Source organism: Portunus trituberculatus, chromosome 17 (assembly GCF_017591435.1).
Source record: "Portunus trituberculatus isolate SZX2019 chromosome 17, ASM1759143v1, whole genome shotgun sequence".
Classification (NCBI taxonomy): Eukaryota; Metazoa; Arthropoda; class Malacostraca; order Decapoda; family Portunidae; genus Portunus; species Portunus trituberculatus.
The window spans coordinates 21,277,859-21,292,245 of record NC_059271.1 but is presented as its reverse complement, the minus strand read 5'-3'; the positions used below and the strand labels follow the sequence as shown (position 1 = coordinate 21,292,245).

The following is a 14,387-nucleotide window of genomic DNA, read 5'->3' as shown; positions in this document are numbered from 1 at the left end:
ATATTTGCCAGTGAAGTTGGGGAGAAGACTGAAGATTCTTCTTGCCTCAGACATATTTTGAGAAACAGATATTTATATTCCTTGGATCATTGGAATACTGATATTTTGAGAAAATCATATTTATATTCCTTGGGACATTAGTATACTAGGTCTTTTTAATATTTAAATTTTTTTTAAGATGACATCTTTTATGTCTTACTGTGGTAACATTTTATGTCGTACTGTGCCATTAAATGTTAAAAGTGAATATTGGCCATATTTTGTTTCGTAAGATGTTTTGGTGGAGAGCAAAACACATCCTTGTAAATTCTAGACCAATTTAATATGTTAGTGAATGAAATTGAGCACTGATTTTTACATGTAGGTGTGATTGATAAAAACACAAAAGATTGAAGGTAAGAAGTATTGTGTGCATGTCAAGATAGATTAAGACTTGATGACACTTTCTTAGATAGACAAACTTTAACACATTAGTTAAGTTTCCAAATGAATATCCTGAAATATTAGTTTGAGTTCTATCGGATCCCTATTGTAATGTCATTCTGTAAACTGGCGGATTAATTTATCATGCTTTATTCAGGAGAGTAGTTATGAGAATACATTTTGTGTAACATCTTTACCCACATCAATGAAGGCAGTAATTTTATTTCCACAGGACATTACCTCTTGTTTGATGAAATGAAAATTCAGAAGAGTTGTAGACTAATATCAGGTAACCTTAAGATTACCCGTCAGATATTGATAAGACATTGTTAATAGATATACCAGGCTGAGATCCCCTTTAACGGGAATAGCCAAGACAAGGCATCTACTTTAGGGTTCAGGGAGAAGGGAATCACCCTTCCCCTCTGTCTTGTCTCATCATAGGAACAAGCCTAAGAGGAGGGAAGTCCACGGTCCCCTCTTCCCCTCCCTTTAGCTAGATAGAATTTTAAATAACTGCCAGACAACTAAGCTATATAAATTGTACCAGGCTATATAGTATGCTTTTCATATCAAAGTACGTTCTGCTAATTTGTACAAGTGACAAATCTGGTTTGTGATAAACTCTGTATATATATATGTGAGATAAATATATATATATATATATATATATATATATATATATATATATATATATATATATATATATATATATATATATATATTTAATAAATTTAGAAGTTTGGAAAGGATGGTGCAAACTATATGGAATTATCTAAGGTGATTTTTTTTTCCAAACGATATGAAATTATGTGGAGAAACAATATTAAAGTTGGCATTACTGTAGTAAGAAATCAAATACTCCAGATTTTTAAAGAAAACTGACTTAAGTCATGAAGCTTAGCCATTGATTTTCAATAAGACTACTTAGTCTACTGAAGAATTTCCTTACCTCACTCATACTTCCTTGATCATATAACCAAAATTAAATGGTTGTATCTCATTAAAAAAAAGTGTTGCATCATTCACTTCCCAAACATTCCAAGAACTTGGAATGTAAAAAAAAAATCACTACTGCTGAGTGGCAGGTCAAACCAGACACCAACTCCTTTATATAGGGTACAGTGGTAGTCACTCCACCTGCCAAATTTTTTTTCTCCTAAGTTCACTATCGTGTTGGTAGACTTTTCTCCTTTGCCTAATTTAAAAATCTCACTGCTGAAGATTCTTGGGCTTATCCTTGACTACCAATGTCAGAATAAGCCACTGTGTCTTGTTACTTGCAGGCATCAGATTGTACGCTGCAGTCAACAGTTGGTGTCCCAACTCGAGGCAACAGCAGATCACCAAGCACTGCGACTGTGTCCCACTCCCACTTCAGCACTTCAGGCTGAGGGAAGTCCAGAGTGATGCCAAAAGCATCACTAGTGGCTCAAGAAAGTGGGCAGAATGCTGCACTGCTGTCATTACTGAATTTCATCAAAGATGTTGAAGGACTCAATCACATTCTCATTCTGCAAGGGAAGGTAAGTTAATTACTGTTAAGTTGAGAATGTGAATAGATGAAAGATGAAATAACTCAAATTGAGAATGTGAATAGCTCAAATTGAGAAAGTGAATAGATGAAAGATGAAATACTCAAATGAATTAACTCAAATTGAGAATATGAATAAATGAAAGATGAAATACTCAAATTAAAAGTTTTCATATTGTGTTCAAACATGCATTCTCAGTGTCTCTTGTTTACATAATTACATGAAGATATATTCTTCCTCTGAATATACTGGTAATCTGCTACACTTTTTAATCCTTGTAAAGTGCATAGGCTTAGCTAGGATGGGGGGTGGGCAAGCATACCATGCTGATGACTTGTTTGTGGCACAAAAGCACAGATTATTATTATTATTATTTTATTTTTGTTCATATTATTTTATTCAAGCATTGAAATTGTATCAAAATATGAAGTGTGAGATATTTCATGTAAGTAAAAGCACTAAATGGTGCAATATTTCCAATTGCAAAAAATGTGATTCTATATTTTTGGGCTACTTTTGCCTGAATTTTTTGGCAACATTAGTTAATAACCCGTGTCATTGGAAGGCACCACCACTACATAGTTAATGACCCGTGTCATTGGAAGGCACCTCCACTACATAGTTAATGACCCGTGTCATTGGAAGGCACCACCACTACATAGTTAATGATCCGTGTCATTGGAAGGCACCACCACTACATAGTTAATGACCCGTGTCATTGGAAGGCACCACCACTACATAGTTAATGACCCGTGTCATTGGAAGGCACCTCCACTACATAGTTAATGACCCGTGTCATTGGAGGGCACCTCCACCACAAAAATCTTGAGATATCACTGTACCACAAAAACATTGTTATATCTGTACCCTGTGTTTGCAATCAGTTTATAAGGAATGTGATGATTTCACTAAGTAAAAAAAAATATACAGTGGAACCTCACTGTTTGTTTACAGTCCGCTCCACCTTTTGTATGCCTAAGATATGTAACTTCAAGAAATTAGTATTGCTTGCATTGCAACCAAATGGATATAGAATGGGTGGTAGTAATAAGAGATAGATGAGGCAGAGGAGGGGAGTGAGCGAGCCAAGTGCAGTCGGTGGTGGTGGTGATTTCACTTCAGTACACACAATCACACAATAACCTATTTCTTTTTATCTTTATAGGGGTCTAAGATTTAATAAAGTGAGTTAGCTAATACTACTAGTGTTATAGAGTTCATGGTCAATTAGCAGTTTCACCCAACCATGGAATCTGATGTAATTTATGTTTTTCTAATGAGAAATGTGAATTCATGGTAAGAAAGGTGAATTCATGTATAATTTATCACAAATTAATATTTTTTGAGTTATGCCTGTTTTGAAAAATACAACTTATGCCTACCTCTCATTCCCAAATATCTTGGGGGACCTGCAGAAAATTGTGGTTTTTGTGTAGGGAAGCATTAAATAGATGTTGTGATAACCAACTAGTCAAACACTAACCAATTTATTTTTTTTTTGAGACCTTCACAGCAGTTTTTTCCCCCTACAAATCCATAGTTCCCAAGTGGCTGCATAGACAAATGCACGTGACATGGTAAACAAGCCAAAAAAGGCATGCTAGATACTATTATAAGTCATTTTGTTTGTCTACAATTTACAAAACTTGTACACCTAACCCCCTGTTATTGCCCAAAATTGGTGCCTAAAAATGTGTGATAGCGGAAAACGCGATGACGGAAGTGAAGAATAAATAGGAAATAAATAAATTGGTGCCTCAACCCAAAAATTTCCCTAAAAACACCAGTTCTGAACAACAGAATACCATGTGTGTGGGGGGTGATGGTGAGCAGAGTGACCAGAACTAATCAGCTCCCTTATTCAAATCACGTGATGTGAATACACAGCGATGATTGGCTGCTGGCTGCTGCTGCTCCTCATGATCATCGTCTTTCTCCCCCTCCACCTCTTTCTCCTCCCCCATCTAAACATTCGTAGGTGTGAAGTAGTACTACTACTTCTACTACTACTACTACTGCAACGGGTGTGCGATAATGACTTTCCAGATGTGCTAAAACTAAATTTTGCAGGTCTTCATAAGTGCCTAAACGTGATAACAGGAGGGTACAATAACGAAGGGTTAAGTGTAATTAGATGGAGATTGGCGACTGCTTTCCTGTGGGGATCATTTGTGGATCACCAAAATTACACTCATGGTAATTTGTGGTTCCAGAGTGGTTGGATTCGTGGCTTGCTGAAGTGAAATGCTAGTAATGCATTTGTTTGAATGTCGTTGAGCAATTGACACTGCCACACTGAGAGCGAGAGAGTGAGAGCAAGAGCAAGAACCTGCTGGTGTGAATTGCTAGATATGCATTTCTGTTTGATTGTCTGAAACTTTGAAGAGAGAGAGAGAGAAGCAGAGGATAATGAAACTTCCATAGAGAGAGAGAGAGAGAGAGAGAGAGAGAGAGAGAGAGAGAGAGAGAGAGAGAGAGAGAGAGAGAGAGAGAGAGAGAGAGAGAGAGAGAGAGAGAGAGAGAGAGAGAGAGAGAGAGAGAGAGCCGCGACTGACAAATGTGCAGACGACAGAATAAAACTAAAACTCTCCGATCACTTGATTTTGGTCTTCATTTACTAGTCTTTTGGAGGTCTAAAATTTAATTTCTTTCTTCTTTTGACTGAGGACAATATAGTATGAAATGGACTAGGTTTCCTTTTTGTAGATGACTAAATGAGCTTGCTGCTGCTGCTGCTGTTGCTTGCTGCTGCTTGCTGCTTTCACCACAATATGTGTGTTTATGCCCCTCTATTACCTGCTATAATGGATATCATACCTTTGTACATGTAATTCTATCCTATCATTACTATCGTGCATAGTTAAAAAGCTGCACATCTAATAATCGTGGATGAAAATGCTGCTATTGCACTCCCGTTGATAGAAAATTCCCTTATGAAGTCACGTGGTAGTTCGGGTATTTCTATGAAATTTTATTAAGAAATAGTTCTTCGCATTTCACCAATCTACCCATCCACCTTAGCTCCTAATCGTACACAATGAGGTAATGTATTTGATGGCATATAGGACGCACCTTTTTCCAGTACTTTACTTACCCTAACTGCATGCATCATTGTTTTATTGCTGGTATTATTATTGTTACCAGTATTATCACTTTAAAAATGAATTGTTAAAATGAAAGCAATCTAACCTGTGAGGCTGTGATGCACGTTTGCAAATATCAGCTGATCAGCCCTATGACTGAATGCCATCTAGCAATGAGCAACACCAAGTTCTTGATCATAAGAAAACATATCAAGATCCTCACTGTTATGGCAGCAGAAGGGAAAAGATTGAGCTCTATACAATCTGCTACAAACTACAAGTGGTAGATTGTGCAAAGAAGCATGGGAATAGAGCAGCAGCTAGGGCTTTAAGGCCACCACCTGTGGAAAAAATTAGTGTCTTGCGACAGCATAAGACCAACCGAGTTGCACTAAAGAAGATAGATAATTTTTGCTTGTGTTGTGTTGCTAGATTGGTCTCAACAGCATATAATTGAATACACTAAAAATTTTTCTTTTACCTAAATTTGACTTACTGAAATGGGTGTGCATCTCATATACACCTTCATTCTATATGCCATCAGATACACTTACATTAGACCAATTATCTGAGCAATTGCCTCACTCATTAAAATCCTTAGATTTTGACAATGTGGCAAATAAAGCACTACTAATCATGTAAATCCAGAGTCCTGTCACGGAACAAGACACTGCAGAGAACCTCATTTGTCTACTGCCAGAGGCAACCTGAGAGTTGACATTGTGTTTGGACTTGAGTGGGAAAAATTCCATAATGCGCTCATTTTCTTGGTCCCTTTCCGGCACATTAATGGAGGATCCCTGTATATTTATTTATATTGTGTGTATATATATATATATATGTACTATATATATATATATATATATATATATATATATATATATATATATATATATATATATATATATATATATATATATACACACACACACACACACACACACACACACACACACACACACACACACACACACACACATATACAGTAAGTCCTCGTTATACAGTACATATGCGTTCCTGAAAACCTTACCGCAAATCGTAATTACCGTATACCGAACCCATTATAACACGTAATAATAAGGAATGCGTTCCAGCACGTCAAAAGTCACCCCTACAGAAATGAAAATACAGAAATGAAAATACATAGTAAAAAAAGTACTGCGCAAAAGAAAAACAATGTTTTTATTTACCTTTCACTCGCCATGTATTCTATCAGATGATGTCCCTCCTGAGGCTAAGGGACAGTAGGGATTTCAGCCCTTACTCATCTTCTGCTGAGTGGACAGACGAGGATAAGATGTCATCATCTGCACTGTCGGAAGCAGATGTGGAAGGGCCAGCTGTAGCAGGGTCGGCACGTTTCACTGGTTTGAAGAAAGAGGATATGGATGAAGGGCCAGCTGTAGCAGGGTCGGCATGTTTCACTGGTTTGAAGAAAGAGGATATGGAGGAAGGGCCAGCTGCAGAACCGTCGGTGGTGGATGTGGAAGGGCCAGCTGTAGCAGGGTTGGCAGGTGTGACAGGGACAGCATGTTTGACCGGCTTGAAGAACGAGTAGATGGAGGACTGTTTTTTCTTGTTTTTTCATTATAGATTTTTTGATAAATCTTGACACTTTTCTCTACGTCATGAGCCACTTTGCTACTCCTAGCATGATTTGGGTCACGTTCCTTCAGGGTTTCCAGAGCTTTTTTGATACCACCAAGACATTCTCTAAGAGTTTTGATGTCCAGGCCACGCACAGGTTCTTCCTCGTTTCCCTCTTTTTCTGCCTCCTGTGATGCCTTGTCTAGCTCTACAAGTTCATCATATGAGAGAGGTTCAGCATGGCTTTCCAAAAGATCTTGAACATCATCATCATCAACTTCATCGAAGCCAGCCCTACGGCACAGATTTACTGTGTCATTTCTGATTGCACCTATGTCGTGTTCAGCGAAGCCTGGGAAGTCATGCGCGCATTCTGGCCATACTTTATTCCACGCCAAGTTCATGGTAGACGTCTTCATTTTGTTCCAAGATGACGATGTTATCTAAGGCGTGCTTGATGTTATAAGATTTCCACCATTCTCTGATAGTGGGCTTGCCAAGCCCATCTCTGCCCTTTATCAGTTGCTGCATGGTTCGCCGCTGGTAGTAGGCTTTAAATGTTTGCCATAATTATTATGAATATATTTGTGCTTACAATAGACCCTTTAATATTTCATTTATTCATCTAATTGGTAATGCATGTAAGTAATATGTAATGCAGTTAAAAAAAAAAAGGAGGAAGAGGAAGAGATAACAGGCTCCAAGGGTGGTCAAGTTCAAGTCAGTACTAAAAAAAAAAAGGAGGAAGAGGAAAAGATAATTGGCACCAAGGGTGGTCAAGTTCAAATCAGTACTGTGAGTGGCGAGGATGATGTCATCACCCCTGCTCCCCCGCGCTGGGCCCTCTTGGATGACATGAGTGAATTTACCGGATAAATAAGTACTGTATAGCGAGGATTTACTGTATACAGGTAGTCCTTGATTTATACGAATTCAGAGTTATACGGTGTCCAAAAATAGGGGTTATTCATCACATTGTACGAATTCCTCAGAATTATACGGTTTCAAGAAAGTTCAAATTCACGCGGTGATTACCTGCCTGCCAGCTGTTTCCCCACCACTCGCATCTCTCTCACCCTGGCTGCGCGCCAAGCAGGCTCATTGTTCACCTACGCGTGATTGTGACAACATCTCCCTCTGTAGTGCCCAGTATTTACCATGGCTACCAAGCACCCTTCTGCATCTCCAGCTGGCAGTGATATGCCCAAGAGAGCAAGGAAGACACATACACTGGAGGAAAGGCTGGAAGTCTTGGACAGGGCAGAAAAAGGTCAGCGAAATAGTGTTATTCAGACTGCATTGGGCATGAATGAAGCCACGGTAAAGTGCATAAAATGTAACGCAATGAAGATCCGAGAATCAGCTAGGAGGTTCTTCTCAAAGAAAAACAAAAGAAAAAACAGCAATCGATAACAAGCTTCTTCATACCGCACACACCAAGTCAAGTAGTAACAGAATCGGAGACAGATGACGACAATGGTGACACATCAGAGGAGGAAGTAGCAAAATGGAGGAAGAAGGTACTGTACTACTAAAATAATTTTGTGTTTAAACATTTCCCATTTTCATAGTAATTTTTAGTCATTTTTATGTCTTTATAAGTTTATTAATAAAAGCATTAATAAGCATAATAGAAATATGTTTAATGCAAAATGTACGTACAGTGAAAGATTATTTTATTTTAAACACATCCTTCAGAATCTAGTGGTGGTGGTGATGGTGATGGTGGTGGTGGTGGTAGTGGTAGTGGTAGTGGTGCCAGTATGCCTCTGAGCCTTGCCCTGGAGGGTGAGGCTGTTCAACCAAGGGATGAAGTGGATGTGCAGGGAGTCACGCTCATGAGGATCGTGTGGCTGCTTGATGGAAAGGGGCTGGAGGTACTGTACAAAGCTCAGGTCTGCTCTTTTATACTAAAAAAAGTCTAGGGAGTTGGTGTTCATTCCTTACTTTATATGATTTTTACTTTATACAGTCCCTTTTGGAACGCATCTACCATTTAAATCGAGGACTACCCGTATATATAATTTATGAACCAAAACCATTTTCCCCATAATAATCAGTGTAAAATAGATTAATCTGGCCCTGCAAGGGCTGCGTCTGAGAGTGACTGGGCATGCACTGTGTGGTCCCTGCAACATGTATCCTCTATAAAATGCCTTTGTGCACCTCTCAGGTGGAATAAATACAAGATTGTCATTTTCATAGTAATGGCATCTAACTGACAGCAAGACAGCATCTGCTGATTATCTTAATGTTTATCATACATAACTAACTGTCCTGGGAGGTGAAGTGCCTCTGTGCTTTATTCAGTTGTGATGACAATATATCGGCCCAAACAAGCATCTCGCAGAATCTCGTAATTCGAGATTTGCCATACCAGCAAAGCATGTTGACATCGGATTATTCTAAATAATTCATGTAATTTGAAAAAATGACTAGGTTTTTTTATCTTGTGTTATTTCAAAATCCTATAATCTAAACCCACATAAATTGAGAAATACCAGTACAGGCAAACCCTGCATAACGAATGAATTTTCGCCACAACAAATGTTTCGTTTTATTACACTTAAATCACATAATGAACACCAAACCCCGCTATAAAATTTTTTTTATTGGGGAAATTTTGGCCGAGTTTTGAAAATGCTGCTGAATCACCACCACCACTATCCACTGCCGTATCCGAATTCAACACATTCAGATTTTTTTTATTTAATTTTGTTTTTTATTTTATTTTTTATATATTTTTTTACTCATCCTAGGACCCCATACAATGAATTTTTGCATAACGAACACTTTTTTTGGAACCTAATCCATTCGTTATGCAGGGTTTGTCTGTATTTGATAGATGTATAAAAAAACGTAATATTGCCTGTATTTGATAGATGTATAAAAAAAAAAGTAATAAAGTTATTTTCTTGCAGAGTCTTACACCTCACATCACATCACAGCCTCCACCACAGCCATCCACTTTACCTTTGAGCAGTACTCCATGAACTCATCCATAGTAACCACACCATCCTTGTTGAGATCAAGCTTCTGCAGGAGAGGAAATAATTTTGGTAAGTATATTATTACAACAAGATTTGTACAGCTTCATAGGTAAATATTATCAACTGAAAATAACTGAATAATCTTCCTGTTGGTTGCCTACCTCATCACATTTACATATATAGCCATTCTAATTCTTTTCTTACCTCTTAAGATTTTTTTTTTTTTTTATCCACGTTTCATATTTACTACACCTCTACTGCATGCATTTTGGCCATTTTAGCTGTTCACTCTACTCTATATATTCATTTAGCTTTTTTTTTTTTTTTTTTTACATGACCACCCACCACCCACTCCTAATATCATAAATATCTTTAACACAAGCTGCATCATTCATAAACAACTACTATCTTCCACATTGGCATGAGGAAAGGAGAGTAGGAGCAAAGAAAAGGATATGCAATGGGAAAGAGATGACTGCAAGCATGTAGAAAGTTTGTTGAGTTTTGATGGGAGCCTGCTCTGGTATCAGGTTCTGAGAAGAGATTGAGATTGATGGTAAAAGAGTTTATTATAAAAGGATATTGAGAGTGAAAGCGACTTGAGTAAAGTAGTGAGTGAAATGAATGAGAAGAGATATAAGGTAAGGAGGATGAACATAGAGAAGGTAAGTAGATTGTTTCAAGTATCTAGGATTGCAGTTACTAAAGATGGAGGAAAAGATGAAGTTCAGAGTGAATGAAGTAAGAAAGGTGTTGGAAGGAATTTAGTTGTAGGTCACCTTGAATGAATACATAAATTGTATGAGCTATCCTGTGGGGCTTAAGTATGTAACTTGGGAGGAGCAGGAAAGAATGGGAGCAAGAGAAAAGGAGAGTTAATAATGGAATGGTGATGACAGTGTTGTATCATGAGGATACAGCACAGGAAATGAAGAAGTTAGAGGCAAAACTGTTTAAGAAAGAAAAATTGGTTGATAAAACAAAGCAGAACATACTCTGAAGTCTCCTCTCATTAGCACAATACAATTTATATAATACAGTGAGTTGATCCTAAGAATTTTGGTAAACTTCACAGCAAGTGGAGAGTAATACCTGGTATAACAACTGTATCCATCTCAGTCTTGCCAATAGCTTCTGCATTCCTATTACTCTAACCTTGGGAATATTTCCTGTTGTGGTGAGCTTATGCTATATTTTCCCCTCACTTTGCCATTTTGTGCGCCAACATTCTTGTAACTAATTGTATCATTCCACTTGTGCAGCCTCCTTTTTCCTCTTAGCATTCTTCAAGTGACCTACACCTACACAATATCCATCATTCCTCCCTACATCATTCTTGCTTAATTAATTTAAAATTTTACCAATCTAAAATTAATCCACATCAATAACTCTAGATATTGGAAACTTGCCATTCAGAAATAATCTATCTGTAACACCTTCCATCACCATACACTTACTAATCTTAATCCTGCTCACTGCCAATTTTCTTCTTTCACACACTCCACCAGACTGCTCTTCTACCTTGGTCTCTCCTCAATCAGTATAGTATCATTTGTGAACAGCACCTAATTTTGATTTCACTATGTAGTCCATCCATTTCCTTGAAACCCTACTACGTCCAATGTTCTTAAGGATAATTAATTTAATCCTCCGAACAACTGACATATAACTTTAATTTTCCCCTGCATTTACATTAGTATCAAGGATTCTAGGGAGGATATACAGGTTCAATGGGTGGGCTAGAAGAATTGATTAGGGAACCTCGCTTCTAACAGATGACGCGCGGGTCGCAGGTAGTAAGGAGGTGAGGGATGGGGGCATCCATCAGCGGGGGAGGATGAGTGCCGTTACAAGATTCAAACAGTCAGTCAGTCATGGGAAGGAGCGCAAGGCACATCAACCATTGCCCGCCTCTGCCTGGGCCACACCACGCTCAGTGCTCACTTGCATCGCCTATGTCTGTCTTGTGACCCCTTCTGCCCTTGATGTAGGACTCCCCCTGAGGCCATGGAACAATTTCCTGCTTCAATGCCCACGCCTCCTCTCTCAACATACTGCATTACGCTCCCAGCTCTCCGCCGTGGTCATCACAACACTCAACCTTCCCACCCTCCTGGTGGCCTCAGGCATCCACCTCTCTTGGCAACCTGCTGTCCTTCACCTTACTTGTGCCTTCTTGAGTAAGACCGGCCAGCTACCACGCCTGTGATACCCACACAGGACTATCCCAGGGCTCATAAGGATCCATAGATTTTTGTGGCCTCTTTTGAATCCTTATGAGCCCTGGGGTAGTCCTGGGTGGGTATCACAGGCATGGTAGCTGGCCGGTCTTCCTCAACTTTGAAGACACAAGTAAGGCGAAGGACAGCAGGTTGCCAGGTCGAGTGTTGTGATGGCCAGGGGTCGAGTGTTGTGATGGCCAGGGCGGAGAGCCGGGAGCGTAATGCAGTATGTTGAGAGAGGAAGCATGGGCATTGAAGCAGGAAATGTTCCACGGCCTCAGGGGTAGTCCTACACCAAGGGCAGAAGTGGTCACGAGACAGTCGATGCAAGTAAGGACTATGGTGTGGCCCTGGCGGAGGCGGGCAGAAAACGCATATAATATATATATATATATATATATATATATATATATATATATATATATATATATATATATTTTTTATTTGCCTTATAAGTTCATAACCACGAAAGAATGCAGGGAAAAATAGGGGGTGGGGGAGGAAGCATGGGAGAAATTTTAAGTTACTCCTAACAACGTTTTCTATGAAAGTACTCGCTTCCAACAGATGGCAGCACCGTTGCTGTCCTCCAAACTTTAACTCACACCAAAACTTCCTCTCTGTATATTCCTTGATTATCTACCAAAAGACTAACTATCCAACACAATGTTCTTATATTTAAGATGAGGTATAAGATTTGATAATCTAGGTTTTGGATGTATGAAAGTGATTTTCAGACAAGTATATTCGGAGCAATGATTCCTGCTGTGAGAGTAGCTCTTCAATCATTTCAACTAACTATACTGACTCTTACTTCAAAGATCCGTTCCACATGGTCCACTGGAGTGCCATCATCAATGGCTGGACTTGTCTGTTCCCCCATCAGATCATAAATCGATGTGACAATGTCAACTAACTCTTCTTTTGTAATATACCCGTCATTGTTGATGTCATACAAGCTGAAGGGTGAAGACAAACAGTTAACCAAATGTACAGTCGTATATTATGGAATATTTTAAGCAGATGTACTACTTATCACATTATTTTGGTGGTCATGCTGGATCAGAGATTGTTTTTTAATTAGATTTCCAATTCAAGTAAATATGATTTACTTCATTGTTCATGGTCAGTTAGAATGAAAGTAAGAAATGAAGGGATTTTACATAATTCTTGGTATACAAAACACAAGGAGGTTTTAATTGAAAAAAGAGACTGGTATGTTAGAAACATCAATTTGCTTGCATATATTCCACTTCATGTTGGTTTGAGTTTTCTTAAGATAATTAAATTGTACTGTACTCCATCCTTATTTTAATTACACAAAATTGCACCTGTAAAGCAAATATTTTAGGAATAATGAAAGGTCATGTATGTAAAAAATATAATACAGGCAACCCTCGCTTAACGAAGGTTCACACAACAAAATTTTTGCTACAATGAAGGTTTCCTTTTACTACCATCTGCTCGTTTAACAAACACCAAACTCGCTTAAACAAAATTTTATCCAGGTAATTTTTTCCAAGTTTGAAAGCCCCGCTGTATCATGCAAGCTGACAGGCTTTTGAATACACCAACGCCTCTTATGGACAAAACACACACCACACATTCATTCTCCTAGTTCAAAACAATAACAGCGTCAGCAGCAGCTCGTCTTCCCTCACTCTACATGCCACCAAGCGTTGCTAAGAAGACCGGGAAGTCTCTTACTCTCGAAGTGAAGCTGGATATTATTCACAGACATGAGAAAACTAATAGCATTGCTTCCCACCATGGCTTGACTCCATCTACTTTCTACCATTTTCAAGTCAGCAGAAGGCTGGTGAGATCATATCTTCCTTTCAAGCTAAAAGAACCACCTGAACTCGTGACTAAAATGGATAAAATGAAAAGCCTTGTGGAAATGTGGTACATAAGTTTTGTATGCGGTACAATGATGCACCCTTTGTTTACATTCCACAGGTTGCCAGCTAGTGTGTTTCCCACCCCACTTTCGCTCCCTTCATAAATTTAAGATCATCAACATTATAAAATTACTTACATACATACATTAGTGTACATTATAATGACTTAGTCTTAAATTAAACTGCTTGAATGTTTAACTTCATAATTTTTACTTTCATTAAATCTTTTACTGTACTGTACTGTACTAATGAGAAATACTGCATTATTTCATTAGTAAATCACACCACCTTGAGAGGTGGTGTTCCCAGCAACCTGATAGCAACCTCATTACCATCCCTCCAATCGTTCATGGATGCCATTTCGCGGCAGGAGGTTGCTCTGACGTTAAAGTTTTTTGGATCCAGCTCCTGGGAACCAATGAGCACTTTTAGGTGGGCTACCAGCCTCCACCCGCCAACAGCAATGAATCTTTGTGGATGCTATTTTACAAAGGTTGGTACAAGCAACCCCCGCTTAATGAAGGTTCACAACGAAATCACACAACGAAATTTCGCTACAACAAAGGTTTAATTTTACTACCATCTGCTCATTTAACGAACACCAAACTCGCTTTAACGAAGTTTTATCCAGGTAATTTTTTCCAAG

The 14,387-nt window shown here is 38.6% G+C and overlaps 1 protein-coding gene across 8 annotated transcripts in view; it reads right to left on the bottom strand.

Annotated features, from left to right (window-relative positions):
* Positions 1-1,886: 1,886 nt before the first annotated feature.
* Positions 1,887-14,387, bottom strand: part of LOC123504908 (Kv channel-interacting protein 2-like) — a 287,700-nt gene continuing 275,199 nt past the window's right edge. For 6 of the 8 annotated variants that reach the window (XM_045255820.1, XM_045255818.1, XM_045255819.1 and 3 more), the window contains 3 exons: positions 12,655-12,799; positions 9,602-9,664; positions 8,281-8,484 (listed from right to left, as the gene is read on the bottom strand). In XM_045255820.1, the coding sequence (XP_045111755.1) occupies positions 8,323-8,484; positions 9,602-9,664; positions 12,655-12,799 (370 nt within the window). In that variant the 3' untranslated portion in view covers positions 8,281-8,322. Of the gene's footprint in view, positions 1,938-8,280; positions 8,485-9,601; positions 9,665-12,654; positions 12,800-14,387 lie in introns of those variants that run through there. The other 2 variants (XM_045255817.1, XM_045255815.1) reach the window with 2 other exon arrangements.